At 39.6% G+C, this 17309-nt stretch overlaps 1 protein-coding gene across 2 annotated transcripts in view; it reads left to right on the forward strand.

Moving 5' to 3' along the window:
- LOC127625693 (band 4.1-like protein 3) overlaps positions 1–17309 on the forward strand; it is a 218949-nt gene that overhangs the window by 157715 nt on the left and 43925 nt on the right. For both annotated transcript variants that reach the window (XM_052101039.1, XM_052101040.1), the window contains exons 11-12: positions 7805–7980; positions 14955–15157. In XM_052101039.1, the coding sequence (XP_051956999.1) occupies positions 7805–7980; positions 14955–15157 (379 nt within the window). The remainder of the gene's footprint in view (positions 1–7804; positions 7981–14954; positions 15158–17309) is intronic.

The raw sequence follows: 17309 nt of genomic DNA on the forward strand, positions 1-17309 counted from the left end.
GATTAGTGTCACTGAACGGCTGGATGTCTGAGTGGTGTCTGGAGAATAGAATAGGATTTATAGACAATTGGAAGAGTTTTTTGGGGTAGACCTGACCTGCTAAGGAGAGAAGGGAAGGTGGCCCTCTCCAGTCTAGTAATTTGGCTCATAGTCTTAATAATGATAGTATTTAACTAACTAGGGCCCAGGTCAGGAAGCAGACAAACTGGTTAATCCGAACGTCTACTAGCTGCCTTGAGACTTCACACAGGTAACATAAACTACAACACATAGAAACTGTATCACCTAGATATCTCATAGAGACTGTGTCTTTTTTCCGGACTACCAAACACAAAACCCAAATTAAATCATTAAGAAAAAAATTGATTAAGGTCAAACGTGAACAAAACCAACATATTAAAGATAAACATCATATAAAGATAGGGCTACTAAAAAGTATGGTTACTGTTGTAACCTCTGTTCCCCGAGGGTAGGAACGAGACGTTGTGTCAAATTAAGTTACACAAGGGGTCTTTCTAGGATGTCAAACGTACCTCTGAACCTGAGAAAAGGGCCAATGTCAAGTTGGCAGACAGATTTTGCAGTGAGTGCCAGTCAGGATTTTGCACTGAGGAGCCGAAACTAAGGTACGGCCGTTTACAGTGGTAAGTCTAGTGCTGTGGCAGGAGGGACACAACCTCTCGTTCCTTCCCTCGGGGAACGGTGGTTACAATAGTAACCATGATGTTCCCCTTCTGTCACTCACTCAACGTTGTGTCGAATGAAGTGACACAAGGGGTCCCATCTAAAAACACCACACACTGACCGTATTACGTGAACTGTCGAGACAGGTGCAAGCAGGCTACTGCATGCTAGAGGCAACTATGTCGGCTGCACGTAGCCATCCCCAATGCCCCCAAAGAGGTGTCACATACAGACCTTAGGTTCCCCTTACCCCTGAGGGGGCTACATGACTAGCATGGGAGCAAGCCCGGCAGCCGCGCCTTTTCTCTCACTTTGTCTCTCACAGAGGACGTGAAGCAGCTGGGGCTATCTTAACGCTATGAAATGCATTGGGGAAGGTGGTCTTTCCCGATCCTATTCTTTCTGGGGAAAAAAAAACCCTGTGGAGGCCACATCCTGCCCAGTCTAGGGGGAGGTAACATGTGGCAAATACACCAGGAGGGTTTTGAAGCCGTATGTGGGAAATGGCATGGCGGTAGGTCCAGCCTAATGAGGAGGGACTCTACAAGCACGGCGACAGGGCAGCGGGGCCTCAAGGGAAAACACGGGTCCGCCAACAGGGGGACCGTACCACGGGAAATACATCATGGGGAGTTTGCCTGAATAGGGAACTAAGCCCGTGGAGTCCGACCCCAGTACAGAGCACCTGTGACTCGCAGTGGGTCTGGCCACGAATTGCTCTGCTGAATTCGCCGGCCAGAAGGCTAGGGAGGAGAACATCCAGGTAGCGATGCTTAGTGGCTAACCTGTGATAGAAGGCACACTGGATCAACTTGGTGCACACTGGATCAACTTGGTCCTACTTAGCCGGTAGGACTCGGTAACGCGGTTGTGCTGGGTGTGATAAGCTAAGGAAATAGCATCAACGACCCAGTGAGCTAACCTCTGTTTGGAGACGGCGTTCCCTTTCCGCTGTCCGCCGAAGCAGACAAAGAGCTGCTAAGAACATCTAGAGCTCTGCGTGCAGTCGAAATAGATACGCAAAGCACGTACCGCACACAGCAACGAGAAGGCTGGGTCTGCCTCCTCCCGGGCAGCTTGCTTGCAGTTTCACTACCTGGACCCTGAAGGGGGTCATAGGAACCTTGGTCACGTAGCCCAGTCGTGGCATCAGGATAACGTGAGAATGTGCCAGACCGAACTCCAGGCAGGTGTCGCTGACAGAGAACACTTGCAGGTCCCCAACCCTCTTGATGGAGGCTAGCGCGATCAGGAGGGCCGTATTCAGGGAGAGGGCCTTGAGCTCAACTGAATCAAGCACCTCGAAGGGGGATCTCTGAAGGCCCGAGAGGACCACAGAGAGATCCCAGGAGGGCAACCGGCTAGGCCGGGGAGGGTTCAGTTTCCGGGCACCTTTCAGGAACCTGATAATCAAGTCATGCTTACCTAGGGACTTGCCATCTACTGCGTCGTGGTGGGCTGCAATAGCAGCTACATACACCTTCAAGGTGGAGGGGGACAGCCTCCGCTCCAGCCTCTCCTGCAGGAATGAAAGCACTGACCGAACTGCGCACCTCTGCGGGTCTTCGGCTCAAGAAGAACACCAATTCGCGAACTTTAGGGCATAAAGTTGCCTGGTGGACGGAGCTCTGGCTTGGTTGATCGTGTCTACAACTGCAGGTGGCAGATCCACTAGATCTTCTGCATCCCCTCCAGGGGCCAGACGTGGAGGTCCAGAGGTCTGGGTGCGGGTGCCAGAGGATGCCCCGTCCCTGAGAAAGAAGGTCCTTCCTCAGTTTCAGGGAGGTGCTGTCACAAGGAGCGTAAGATCCGAGAACCAGAACCAGGTGGGCCAGTAAGGAGCTCCTGTCAGGGAGTACCATAGCGGGCAGTGGGAGTTCTATTTGTGCCTTGCTGAATTGGTCCCATATAAGCTGAATTGGTCCCATATAAGCTGGACCATCTGGGGTAGAGTCTCCACTCTCCGGTGGGCGAAACCTGCCGGGTCAGCGCGTCCACCGTGTTGCGGTTGCAACTGCTCTGTCCACCTGGGGGGCCGGCTTGCTATCCAGGGGAGTGAGAGCAGACGAGTGGAGGGGTCGGTTCCGCGCAGTAAAATGTGCCCTCCACGACCGCGTCAGCTCGTCATGCACTACCGGGAAGAACTGAACCGGGGGGTGGGGGCATAGCTATGAGCGGCGCCCTGACCCGAGGAACCGATCGAGTAGCTGTGGGGGGGGGGGAGGTTTCTAGTCCAGCCTCGCACTCACGGCGGACATCTGCGCGTCAGCCTCAGACTGGGCGAGCAGACCCGAAGGTGGCAGCCCAGATGAGTCATCAGCATCAGACGCCGCTGTGACGCTCTACATGCAGCGGCGATATCGTCATCCAATTCTGGGGCTCAAGGGAGAATGCCGGCTGACCGCGATGCGAGCCGCACTCATCCCGATCTCGGACGGAAGCAAGCAAGCGTGCCAGGGACCAGGTGGTTCGTGGGGATTTACCCGGCAAAACCGAGCCCGTCGTCATCCCCAAATTGCCTTCATCGCCAGCCGGGTCGTCCTCAATCCGACGTGGGGGTGGCTGAAGTGGCTTTCTCTCATGAGAAAATAAAGCTGAGACCGCAATGTTGCCATGACTATGTTCTCGCACTGAGAACATGAACCATTCATAAAACGCTGCCTGCGTGTAATCGCAGCCCAGGCTCGCGAGGCAGCTTTTATGACCGTCAGAAGTGGAGAGAAATCGCATCCAGGAACTACACAGTGGCAGAAAAACATCTTTAAAAAGACGCGTCCTGAAAAGGACGTTCAACACCTTCTGTGTATTGCTCTTTTATGAGTGGGAACTCAAACTCTTTTAGAGGAAATAAGCTGTAAAGCAGTTCAATGGAAAGGAGGAGGCGAGAACCGGCCTGGCGATATAAACAATATTTTAATGATTAACTTAAACAAAAGACAAACACACACACTTGACGGACATGTCCGTAAATGATCTCTCTCTTCGCACAATCGTCTGCAATCGGCCTTTATGCCTCTCGGAGGCTAAATTAGCCTGATAAGGAACCGAGTATGTATAATCACGACCCGGCCCCGCCCTCCGCCCTGTGACAAACTCTTTTTAAGAGGAGAAACACTCTTGCAGGCAATGAAAGCACTGTCGAAGTGCCCAGGGGCGTAGACTGCATAGCATGCAGAAAGAGAGAGAACGCAAGCTGGAAACGCACCGTTGATCTAACAGCAGTGCTTATCGCCAGTAGGGGTGAGTGAAACAGTGGGGAACTCAGCTTGCTGTTGCACAAACATTCGGCACCGAAGAAAAATTCTGACTGGCACTCGCTGCCCTGCTTCCCTTTATACCCGTATATCTGGGGCGGGGCATGCAAATTCTGTCTGCCAACTTGACATTAGCCTTTTCTCAGGTTCAGTGGTATGTTTGGCGTCCCATGAAGTCCCCTTGTGTCACTTCATTCGACACAACATTGAGTGATTGACAGAAGGGGAACATTAGATCTCTTTCTACCAAAGCACTAATTGTAAATTAAATTATTACAGATTATAGATTGGATGTGCTCTGTTTGACTGAAACCTGTCTTAAACCGGATGACTATAGTAGTTTAAATGAAACTACTCCACCAGGTTATTGTTATAAACATGAGCCTCATCTAAAGGGTCGAGGAGGAGCTGTTGCTACAATTTACAGTGAAGTTTTTGGTGTTACTCAGAGGACAGGATATAAATTTAAGTCTTTTGAATTAATGATGCTTAATGTGACACTGTCAGATATAAATATAAAAATATGTTGTCTTTTACCCTTGCTACAGTAAATAGATCACCCAGGGCTTATTCTGATTTCCTTGGTGATTTTGCTATTTTATTTTTTTATCAGATCTTGTAGTTACTGTAGATACTGTAGAGAGAGCTTTAATTGTTGGTGACTTCAACATTCACATAGATTCACATAGATGAAAATGACACATTGGGATTAGCATTTATCGATATTCTCGACTCACTTGGAGTCAGACAAAATGTAACAGGACCAACTCATCACCATAATCATACGCTAGATTTAATTCTGTCATATGTAGTTGATGTTAATAATATAGAAAGTCTGCAGCTGAGTGATGACATCTCGAATCATTACCTCGTATCTTGTATGCTGCTATCAGCTAATGTTACTCAATCTACACCACGTTATCGTTCAGGTAGAACTATTCTTCAACCAATAAATATAGCTTCATTAATAATCTTCCAGATCTATCTCATACACTCAGTAAACCCCAAAGCCCAGAAGAACTTGATGAAATAACAAAAGTATAAATGCAGTCATCTCTACCACTCTTGATAGTGTCGCCCCCTTTGATTAAAGAAAATTAAAGAAATAAGCCCTGCACCATGGTACAATGATCACACTCAAGCTTTCAAGAGAGCAGCTCGGAAAATGGAGCACATGTGGAAGAATACAAAATTAGAAGTATTTTGTGGTGCATGGAAGTATACTGTCTGTATCACAAAAAGCTGCCAGGTCAGCATATTTGAGAAAACTCATAGAAAATAACCACAACAATCCTAGGTGTTTATTCAGTACTAAGGCTAAATTGGTTAGGAATAAAGCCTCAACAGAACCAGATATTACGTCGTAGCACAAGAGTAATGACTTCATGAATTTCTTTACTGATAAAATTGAAATAATCAAAAATAAAATTGGAATTATGCAATCATCTGTCATAGCACCTCAGAAAACAGTGTCTCATAAATTACCGCACATACAACTTCAATCCTTCACTGTCATAGGTCATGAAGAGCTAACAAAACTTATCGAAACATCAAAAGCCACACCATGTTTGTTAGATCCAATACCAACTAAGCTCTTGAGAGGTATTTCCTGTAATTTCAGAAACTCTTCTTAATATTATTAACTCTTTGCTATCCTTATGACATGTCCAAAGAATCTTTAATATGGCAGTTATCAAACCACTTATTAAGAAGCCACAACTTGATCCTGAATAACTGGCTAATTATAGTTCAAATCTCCCTTTTTTGTCAAAAATACTAGAAAGATAGTATCCTCCCAAATATGTTCATTTCTACAGAGAAATAGTATATATGAACAATTTCAGTCAGGATTTAGGCCTCATCACAGTACAGAGACTCATCTTCAACAGCGAAGATCTGTCCTTTGAAAACCATATAACCAATGTTTGTTGAACAGCATTCTTCTACCTAAGAAATATTGCTAAATTACGGCATATGCTCTCTGATGCTGAAAAACTAATTCATGCCTTCTTGACCTCAAGACTATATTATTGTAACACATTTCTGGGAGGATGTCCAGCAAGATCAATAAATAAACTTAAATTGGTTCAAAAAGGAGGTAGATCCTTTTGTTATTAGGCTCCTAAACTATGGAATAGTCTCCCTAAAACTGTTCGAGATGCAGACACACTCCCTCAGTTTAAGTCTAGACTAAAGACTCATCTATTTAGCCAGGCATACACCTAATTTATCCTTCAACTCACAATTAGGCTGCTTTAGTTAGGTCTGCTGGAACCGGAAACCAGAAACATTGATCATGATCTACAACACTCCAATAAATTGAATGGCATCTATGCTAATATTATTTTATTTGTTTCCATGTCTCAACCTCGAGACTCCTATCCTGAGGTCACTAGAACCTGCTGGATCCAGCTCCATTCCTGCTTCGTGTTGGACTCCACTGCTACGTGTTGCTGTGTGATGATGACTAAATGCAGCCGGTGCCAACCAAACATCAGTTTATCTATTACGATGGACTTCAGAGGATGAACTGATGCCAAATCCAACCATAAGACATGGCATACTTCATATGCCGTTGCCTGAACCTTGGACTTAGGATGGACCACACCAAACCTCACCAAATTTACCGGCCAGGTTGAACCGCGATGCACACCACTGATCTCTGCCTGCATCACCACAGTCTATTGATGGACTACACTCTTGAAATGGAATACAAAGACTATCAATTTCCAACAAAATCCTTCATCAACCAATTAACAAGGACAATTGGATCTATGTGAACTTCTGCAGTTAATACAGGATGGACTTCAAAGACATTAGTCATTAATCTTACAGTTCCTACAAAACATTTGTTTAAACACTGGCCCTTAACACTTACTTAGTTTAATAATTTTAAACCATGACTTGCATTATACATAAGTAATATTGGCATTATATTCATGATGTTAGCCAGAGGGGAACTGGCCCCTACAGTGGGTCTGGTTTCTCCAAAGGTTATTTTACTCCCATTAACCAACATCTTATGGAATTTTGTGTTCCTTGCCACAGTCGCCTTCGGCTTGATCACTGGGGTTATAAACACAATTCACAATTGTATTTGATCAAACTACACAATGATGACTCATAGACATTATAGACATTACAGTTTAATCTGTTAATGCCTGATATTCGCTAAAGCTGCTTTGAAACGATAAGTGTTGTGAAAGGCGCTATACAAATAAAAATGAGTTGAAATTACTTGAGATAATGTTCTTCTAAAATATTATTTATTGTATTATACTGTACTGTACTGAAAATTGTATGATTTCAATTACAGCTACATTTAAACCAATATTTTATGTCTAAAACCAATGTTAATCAAACAACACTGTTTAATCAAAATGATTTTGCGATTGGTCATAACAATTATACATTATAAAATATAGAAAATAACAATAAAATGTAAGTTATGCGCTAGAGAGAAACAAATCTCAAGGGCACCAAACTGCACAAGCTCTGTCAACACACCTGATGCCTGAGCATTGACTGAGCAGAGCACCATTTCAGTGAAAATTGTGTCAATAGAGATGTAAGGGTGTGCTCTTTTGACTTGAGCCAGTAAGCAATCATCCACTGCATAACAACACCCTGGCAAGTAATCAGAACACCCTGGTACCATGGCAGCAAGTTTTGAATGGAAAAGCACCATTTCAGAAAATATATCAATATACGTGTTTCATTATTTTCTTTCTTTCAGTAAAAAAAAAAAAAAACACTTCCCAGATTAGAGGGGGTTACATTCTTATTCTTATTCTTGGTGCATATTTTTTATTGAGGTAAAATAAATAAACTTAAACATACTATTTTCTTACATTGATCTGTTTTAGGCTTGTGTCTCCAGAACCTCCCCCAAAAGGCTTTCTAGTAATGGGCTCAAAGTTCAGATACAGTGGGAGGACCCAGGCCCAGACACGACAGGCTAGTGCTCTCATCGACCGCCCTGCTCCCCAGTTTGAGCGCTCCACTAGCAAGAGATATCTCCTTTCTCGGAGTCTAGATGGAGGTTGGAACATTTTCATTGTCTTCTTCTTTGCATTTCACAGTGTCAGGGTTGTTCGTGGTCAAGCTAATTTTTGTTGCTTTTTGTCTTTTTAAAGCTTGCAAACTCTTTGCTGTTCTTTCAGTTCACAGCAGGGTTGTTTTCAGCCAGCAATGTGGTTACAGGCATTATGCTAAATCTGAAATGGTCAATTTGAGTATCATCCCTAAAGTGAAATTCAGAGATAGACTCATTAAACTTTAAAGGCCCTAAAAACCAACTGCTCTCTCTTCGTCATTAATATTTTAGAACTCATTAAAAGTGTTTTTTTTCTATGTAGTTTCTATAATTTACAATGCAAGTTACAAGTTAAATTATAAGCATATTTCCATGTTTAATAATAAAATTGTTAACTTAATCATTAACTTGTATGAAACAGATGTCACTTTAGGTATGACTTCAGCCCCAATGACACTCTGTGCCAGTGCATTGATGAAATTAACAGTTGGATGTGCCAAAACCTCTTTCAGTTAAACAAGACAGAGGTCACTGTATTTGTCAACAGAGGCAAAATTCCCAAGGTGAACACATACTTTGACTCCAAGGGGCTAAAGACAAAAAAATCAAGTAAGGAATCTTGGTGTCATTTTGGAGTCAGACCCTAGTTTTACTAGTCACATCAAATCAATAACTAAATAAGCCTAAAATAATCTAAAAAATATAGCAAGAATTAGATGTTTTGAATCCAGTCAAGACTAAGAGAAATGTGTTCATGCGTCCATCAGCAGTAGGGTAGCAGTACTGCAATGGAGTTCACACCGACCTTCCCAAAAAGACAATTAGACAGCTGCAGCTCAATCAAAATGCTGCTGCAAGCGTTCTTACTCGAATCAAAAAATCTGAGCATAATGTTCCAGTCCTCATGTATTTATATTGGCTTCCAGTTACATTTAGAATTGATTTTAAAGTACTATTACTTGTTTGTAATCACTCAATTGCCTAGGACCTAAATACATTGCAGATATCCTAATTGAATATAAACCTAACCGACCTCTCAGATCATTTAGATCAAGACACTAAGAAATTCCAAGGATTCACTCAAAACAAGGTGAGACAGCGTTTAGCTATTATGCCACCAGCAGCTGGCACCAGCTTCCGGATGAAGTCAGGAGTGCGCCAACAGTAGCCACATTCAAATCCAGACTAAAAACAAACCTGTTTAGCTGTGCATTTAATAACTGAGCACTGCACTCCTATCAGGGTTTGTGTGGTGAAGAGACGAGAGTGAGGATCAAAATGCAGAACTTTAATTTGAACAATAGAAGAGTATACAATAAAGGAGATAAACACAAAGATGGTAACAAAAACTCAACAGCAGTATGCTGGCAACCAACACTCTTCAAACAAAAAAGAACCAACACTAGAACAAGCAATGAGGATTTATATACACTATAGCTAACAAGGAGACAAGGAACACATGGAATACTATTAGGGCAATGAATAGAAAGACAGACATAAGAAGAAGATACAAAACTTCAAAATAAGAGTCCTTGGAGAAACGTGACATGACAGCTCCATTTACTGATGGTACTGCATCATTTTATTTCTGTATTATTTACATTTTTAAATTTTGTTTTTTTCATTTTTAATAATTTTTACTTCTTAATTTAATTGTATTAAATTGTATTATTTATTGTTCTTAATTGTTTTTAAATGAATTTATCTTGTATTTTCTGTATTCTTTTTATGTAAAGCACTTTGAATTGCCATTGTGTGTGAAATTTGCTATTTAAATAAACTTGCCTTGCCTGTCTAGGTAATAGCATTGCTGCTGTTTGTAGCTTATGTAGCTTTGTACTTCTATTGGCCTTTCAACTTTGTACAGTGCCCTGTTGACTCTATAGTGCACCGCAAAATTGCTGTAAAAACAAGAAATAAAGTAATACATTTTGATAGGTTTGTGCTTAAAACAAGTGAAAACAATATCCAAATGGATTACAGAATAGAAATAGAGTTAAAGGTGCTGATAGTGATTTTTTTTCATGGAAAGGTATGCACAATATGTTCGAAATATGCACGATATTGTAGGAAATTTGGTTGATGTAAATGAACACGGTACAGATTAATGTGCCCACGTATCTCCGCCAGTATATGTAGGAACTGTATGTGTGAGCTAGGAATTAAATTAAAATGTCCTTATTCTACATTATTATGTAAGGAAATTTATATTAGAAAAAGTCGCGTTAAACAACCATTATAAATTAGATTAATGACAAATAACTAGATTATTTGTCTGAATAAACTTCTCCACCATTATTGTCGTAATACAACGTCTCGTTGTATCCGCTCACAATTTCTATTGTAAGGAATTAGCTTTAATAAGGGAATTATGATTAATTCACTAATTGGAGTAATATTATTCTCATGGCTTATTGAAAATAATATTACACATATTTAGGTACAGCTTTGAAGTGAAACATTTTATAAACAGGGATGAGATTCTTTATCAAAATATACCACAGTCAAATTACCTTTGAATACAGACAAACTTTATTGCTATTCTAAACATAAAACTAATCTAACACATACAGTACAACATGAAACAGGTTGGTGAGTAAAGTGACAGAATGTGAAATAAATTATCAATACAGAGAAAATGAACTTTAGACTTTAGCGTCTGTAGACATTGCCTTAAGAACCATTTATACTTCTTTGAGTCTAAAACGATTTACAATCAGATTACCCAAAGTATTCAACTAATACACCAGCACTTTGAGCAAAAGTCTGGAGATGTACTTGCGTGTCACTGCGTTTCCTTGCGTTTCGTTGCATTGCGTTTCTTGTGTTGCTTGGACTCTGTTATGACCGCAGATAGTTATTGTCTGGATGAAAACGTGTTTCCTTGCGTTTTGTTGCATTGCGTTTCTTGTGTTGCTTGGACTCTGTTATGACCGAGGATAGTTATTCTCTGGATGAAGCAAGGCCTTCTGCAAGGAGGACTTGCGACTCCCATTGGGTGTGTAAACCATAGAGCAGAGAGTGAGAGGCTTCCTCAGGACTTTTGGTGTCCCAAGTTTTCCTTGAACTCTATATGACATGGAGGATCGGGAAGCAGCAAGAGACGCTTCCAAATAGAGCTTTGCAAGAGCGAAGTTCAGCAGAAGAGGAAGATCAAGATAAGAGGCAGAATAGAGAAAATTCTTCCTTGGGTAGGCAAGTTTTGAATTAAAATTTGCCGCACGCCAAAGGTGTCCTGAGCCAATCAGAAGTTACTTTCCGGAGTCACATGGTCGACTGGGCTGCCCTTTTCAAAAGTTGATTTATGATCCTTTGTGGAGGATTCTTACAAACTCCTGCTCAAAAATAGTGCATGTTTAATCATGAACATTTATATCTTGACAATGATACAAGAGACATGCCATTCGTTGTCATCAACATTCTCTATGTAAACAAGCAAGCATTTACCTACTAAATATGACATTCTTTCATGAATATTATATGGTAAGTAACAAAACATCAGTATCGCTGGTTGAAAATCATGCTAGTTAAATCATTATTTTTACAACATGGATAATACATTTCATGTTATGAGAAACCTGATAGACGGGGTATAATATCTAGTTGAACCTTGAAGTTACCATACAAGATTAAAGATTATAATCATCGATTTGTTAGTCAGAAGTGATTACCAATCACTGCACATATTTTAAAAGGTACATCGGGTATAGTCATCAGGTCATAGCAATTTTCAGAATTATCTAGCAAGGTTAGGTATGGTGTAAATTTTATATGGTTAAATCACAAGTACTGGGCTCATGGATTCCTTTTTAGTGGCTGTTTGCAGGATACTAATCACGAAGTCTCATGATCTGAGGAGTCAAAGTGTAGCAAATTGGTTTATATCGGAGGACAAAATAGAGTATGTTCTGAGACTGTCTTGGGAATTCCAGGGAGTGTGTGTTCTCTGTCTTTTATTGCTTGTGACCCCTGCACCAGGGGCCTCTTTGCAGAGATGGTCTTAATAGCAGTTTAGGCACCATGAATGAGTTTTATGACTCTCTAATGGCTCGGTGGGTGATCTCTCTGATCTTTTTTTGTAGATAATCCTACAATATTAATTAAATAAGTGTCCTGAGATATCTCACCACTCTCTGTCACAGCTGTAGACTTCATAAACAGCAAGCAAAAATGTGTCCATGGCACTTGTCACCTGTCAATAATTTTGCTAATTCTCAGAGTATGTCAGTTGAGGGTGCTATTTTGTTGCTGTTGTTTTAAACAATCATTTCTCCATGATGTCGGTCTCAATAAAGCTAATTTGTTATCTTTGGAGTGTGGGGGTTTGGAAAGAGGGGGCATTGCAAATTCAACGGCTCAGTCTTGTGGAAGTAGAACAGCTAGAATAGCTTACCAGCGCCTTTAAGGGCTGGGGTTTCTGAAGCACTAAGTAGAACGTTAATCGATCTTTAGTTGTACTTAATCTCTAAAGCACGTTTCCCAAAAGCAAGTAGTTCGTAAAAACATTCGTAAATTAACGAGAATTTTGAACCGCTCTTAAGTCCATTAAATGCGACTTAAACGTATCTTTCTCACGTCTTTCACAGTTTATCAAAGACAATGGGACTTTTAATGAATTGTTTTAATATAATTAGATCATTGGAAAGGCATTTCTAAATATTTCAGGGGATAAAAAAAGGGTTGAAAAAATCTTTATGAAATCAATATAGGCAATCTCCGCAGTCTACACATCTGAAGTAATAGGTCTAAATTTGCATGACACATAATAGAGTGCATCTTTATATTAGCCTTCTTTGATAATTATGTTTGTAATGGCAATAGAAAGATAATGTGTTCTTAATAAACATTATTTAAGAAGACATACATGAGTAGTGTGACCCTGCAGTTTAAAAATTAAATATATAGGCCTAAATAAATAATTCAAATATTGTTAACAGAGGAGACCTCTCTCTCTCTCTCTCTCTCTCTCTCTCTCTCTTTGTCTTCATCCTCCTCAACTTCCTCCAATGGCTGGTTCATATTGGCTCACCTATAGTCTTTTTATAAGGCAGTAACAAAGTGTATGTTGCGTAATTGCAGTAAGACAAGGAGGAGAGCGGGGCTGGCCCGTGACTTCGGGAGAGAGCCACATGCAGCTGCAGTGTGTGCGTTTGTGTTCTGTGTCTTTTTGTTTAAGTTTTCACTTAACTATTATTTTGATATTTTAGCCTATTCCCGCCTCCTCCTTTTCCATGTCAGCCTTGTTACAGACTACAAGTACACAGTGCCTTGAACTCTAACCAGATGATATATTAAAATGGTGATAGGTCTATGAGTAGATCATGAGTAGATCACTGTGTGCATTTGTTCAGTTTCCAGCCAAAAATAACAAAACTTTAGTCTACTTGAGAGCACCTTATGATTCTGCATCATGTGCATTCACATTACATGCATTTATTGTGTCACTTTATCTAAATCTCTATAATTAAGTATCAATACATCTGAAATTTACTATAATTATTTCTTTAATTAAATTATGTAATAGTTACTAAGTTTTTGCACCTCGACAAGGTTAGAAACAAGTTCCATGTTTGTTAGTATTCCCACATTATTCTCATGCTGGCCAAAGTGATCAGCACCTTTGGCCAGACAGCTCCCGTAACGAAGCATTTAAAGGTGCTGTAAGTGATTTTTTTTTTATGGAAAAGTGTACAAAATATTTTCCATCTCCCTGAAAGATATTCATGAAATAAATGTCCTGAGATATCTCACCAGTCCCTGTGACAGCTCTAGACTCTGTAAACAGCAAGCAAATATGTGTCCATGGGCCACGATCTCTGACGCTGACCTGTCAATAATTTTGCGTGTTTTCATAGTTTTGTAGTTGCAGAGAATTATTAAGGCTAAAAGGGGCTGTAAGTGCTTTTATTCATGGATAGGCATGCAAAAAAAATTTCCTACACCCTGAGAGATATTAATGAAATAATGTTGTAAGCTGTCTCACCTGTCTCTGTTAGAGCTCTAGACTCTTGTTTCTGCACCATGTTGTTCTCTATAAATATTTAAAAAATGCAATTAGTTTGATCGTATATATATGATCGTACAAGCTTATTAATCACACAATATAATATTATATATTTTTGTATTGATTCTTTTGTTCGAATTTCCTGAATTAAGCATATGTTTTATTTGACTCAAATATTTTTTCAAGATATTTAGGATTCATTCTCTGAAAATAAATCTTAATACCTTTTGGTAATCTTGTGTAGAGCAGGAATTGATTGGATCATGAAACATAGACATAACATTGCAGAATATATGGGAGGGACTGTAAAGTAAAGTTGTTTGAAAGGTTGAGCAAGTTATTGCATTTTGGTAAAATATTATTTTAATTTTTTTTACATTCACTGGTGAATCATATACAATAAGACAAAGAATGTCTGAAAAAAAGAAATTCAGAAAATGTATTTCTACGAATTACTGTACTGTTGTTACTATGAAATAAGCTCAGTTTTCATTTCATGTTGACTTTTAATTTATCATATTTTAAAGACCCCATGGAACCAAAAGTTTTATAGCATTTATTCCATATGTCTGTTAGATTTTGTTGTTGTTACATTATTCTTAAAAATTGATGAAATTATCTTTTATCGGTACAGCATACACATCCTCTCCCTGAATAAACTATCAAAATTATTGATGGCACATCTTGCACTCACAAAATGAATGTCCAATAAAATGCTTTCTTTGAAAAAAAAAATAAAAATAGTTTGACCCTTCAATATGTCTCAATTTCCCCCAATGTTAAAACTAGGAAGAAAACAGGTCAAGTTATTTCATGGGTTCATTAAGGATATTTCAATATTTAAATGAGAAAACGACAAATACATCTTTTTTTTTTTGCAGTGTAAGATGTTTTTCTATTGATTGTCTCACCAGCATAAAAGTGGTAGTGATATCCATTACTGTCCATTAAAAGGCTTTGGTTCTGTGTCCAGCAGAATTCTCAAGACCGATCTCAACGCTGGGTGAGATCCATGACGGCCTGTCGCAGAAGAGTGAGAGCGAGCAGCCACTGTGTCTGTCTGGAGATGAAGCTGAACCTGACCTCAGTCTGGATCAAGACCAGGATCAGGACCAGGATCAAGACCAGAGCAAGAGCGAGGAGATGGTCACGACCCCTACCAGGAAAAAAGAAATTAAGGTAATACAGTAGTCCAGTGGTTCTCAAATGTATTTGCACTCGCCCCATTTTGAAACAACAAAACGTTCACGCCCATGCTTTCCGAAAAAGAAAAAAAACAACAATAGAAAGTAATCAAAATGTACAAGATTAACAGCATTTTCTTTCATCTTCATTTCACGTGAAAACATTTTATTTAAAAATAATATGAAAACTTAATGAAAAGTTACACTGCACTGAAAAATAATCTGATTGAATGAACATTTGTCACAATGCCAACAATGAATGAATAAACGAATGAATGAACACTACATTTATATAGCGCTTTTCTGACACTACACTCAAAGCGCTTTACACAGTGAACAGGGGACTCTCCTCAACCACCACACGTGTGCAGCATCCACCTGGATGATGCAACAGCAGCCATAGTACATCAGTGCGCTCACCACACACCAGCTATTATTAGTGGAGAGGAGAGAGTAGATTTATAGAGCCAATTAGTGGATGGGGATTAACAATGTTTTGTTATTTTGTGTATCCTTTAATAATATATAAATACATAAAACAGTTTAATTATACTATACACTTTCAAATCATACAAAAACAGAAGAAAATATAAAAAAATAAAAAGTGATACTGTTGCAGGAGCAACCCCTGGGCATGAACACATTGCAAACCAAAGCAGAATGTTTTTCTCTAAATGGAGACATTTACACTGTTATTCAAATAATAATAATAATTACCTGTGAATGTTTATCTGCCTCAGTAGTATCTATAAAAGCATTTTTAATCTCCAGTAAACTTCCAGTAATAATAAGCGACTGTGATTGGCCCATCCTGGCCAACGCTGAGAAAAGTTATAGGTACCACGTGTCAGGGATGAGAGGATGGTGATAGGCTGTCCAAGTTCCAAAAGCACAATATAAGTTGTCCTTAACTCTTGTGCCTTATATATCAATTCTTCTTAAGCCATTTGATTAATTTGTCGTTTCCCCTATTTGAAACTGGCACTATGGGATCAAAATCCCTTCAAAAGTATTGCGGATCCAAACATAATAAGCGTGAATCAAAATTATAAGTGTGAATCAAAAAATAAGTGCAGACAAAAAAAATAACAAGCTGATTTATATATAAACAGATTTCAAATATGCTGCAAAAAATACAACAGAAAAATTAAAGCAATGTCGGATCAAGTTGGGTTCTGAACTGGCGACTACATTGGTACAGCAAGTAAAAACATGAATCAAACATCCACACCAACTCGGCCTTGTTTTTTATTTATTTTTTAGATATGCAGCAAATAACCTACAAACAAGGAAGTCTTAAATAATGCCTAAAGTAAAATTCTAACTACATTCAGCTGACTCGATACATGTGTTAACAGACTATGAAAATGGCCTACTCGGACAACACATTGTTTCCTAGAGCTGGCAGAAAATACTCAAAAAAGACGAGCGTATCCACAGATAATATAATATTGAGCAGAAGCTGTCGGAGTTGCATTGGAGTGATATCTACACCCTTCTTCGAATGATTGGCTAGAGGAGAAGCTTTCGATCAAGAACTAGTGGACTAATAGGGACACAAAACGCCCCCCTGATTTACATGAAACTCTGTTCACAAGTTTTGGAAACCCAAGCACAGAACATGGAAACAAAAGCAAAGAAAAATATATATTTTTTTTATTTATGAGCAAAATTGTCAGAGAGCACAACAAACAGTACTATAACTAAGGAAAAGAAGATTTAGTTTGCAATTCACATTTTTTTATTTTTTTGTAGCACATTTTAAATGTGTTTATTTTTTATTCATGCTTGTAATTTTTTTTATCTGTGCTAATAATTTTCATCTGCACTTGTAATTTATTTTTGCACTAATTCCTTTTTTTTTTATCTGCGCTTATTATTTTTGGATTAATGCTTATCGTTTTGATTCATGCTTATTATTTTTGGATCCATGAACGCAATGCTTTTGACAGGATTTTGATCCCATACGAGACATCTTTGTTTAAATGAGCGCAGCTAAGAGTGGACCTGACACTGTTACATGCTGTGTGCAGTTCACGCTGTGGTCCCTGCCGAAAGTTTAAACAAGTCACGAGAAAAGGCAGAGGTGAAGAAATTGCGCACATTGGTTCTTTCGTGTATTGAAAGTGTTGTGTGAGGGACCGGCC

The sequence above is a fragment of the Xyrauchen texanus genome, chromosome 32, assembly GCF_025860055.1.
Source record: "Xyrauchen texanus isolate HMW12.3.18 chromosome 32, RBS_HiC_50CHRs, whole genome shotgun sequence".
In the NCBI taxonomy this organism is placed as follows: Eukaryota; Metazoa; Chordata; class Actinopteri; order Cypriniformes; family Catostomidae; genus Xyrauchen; species Xyrauchen texanus.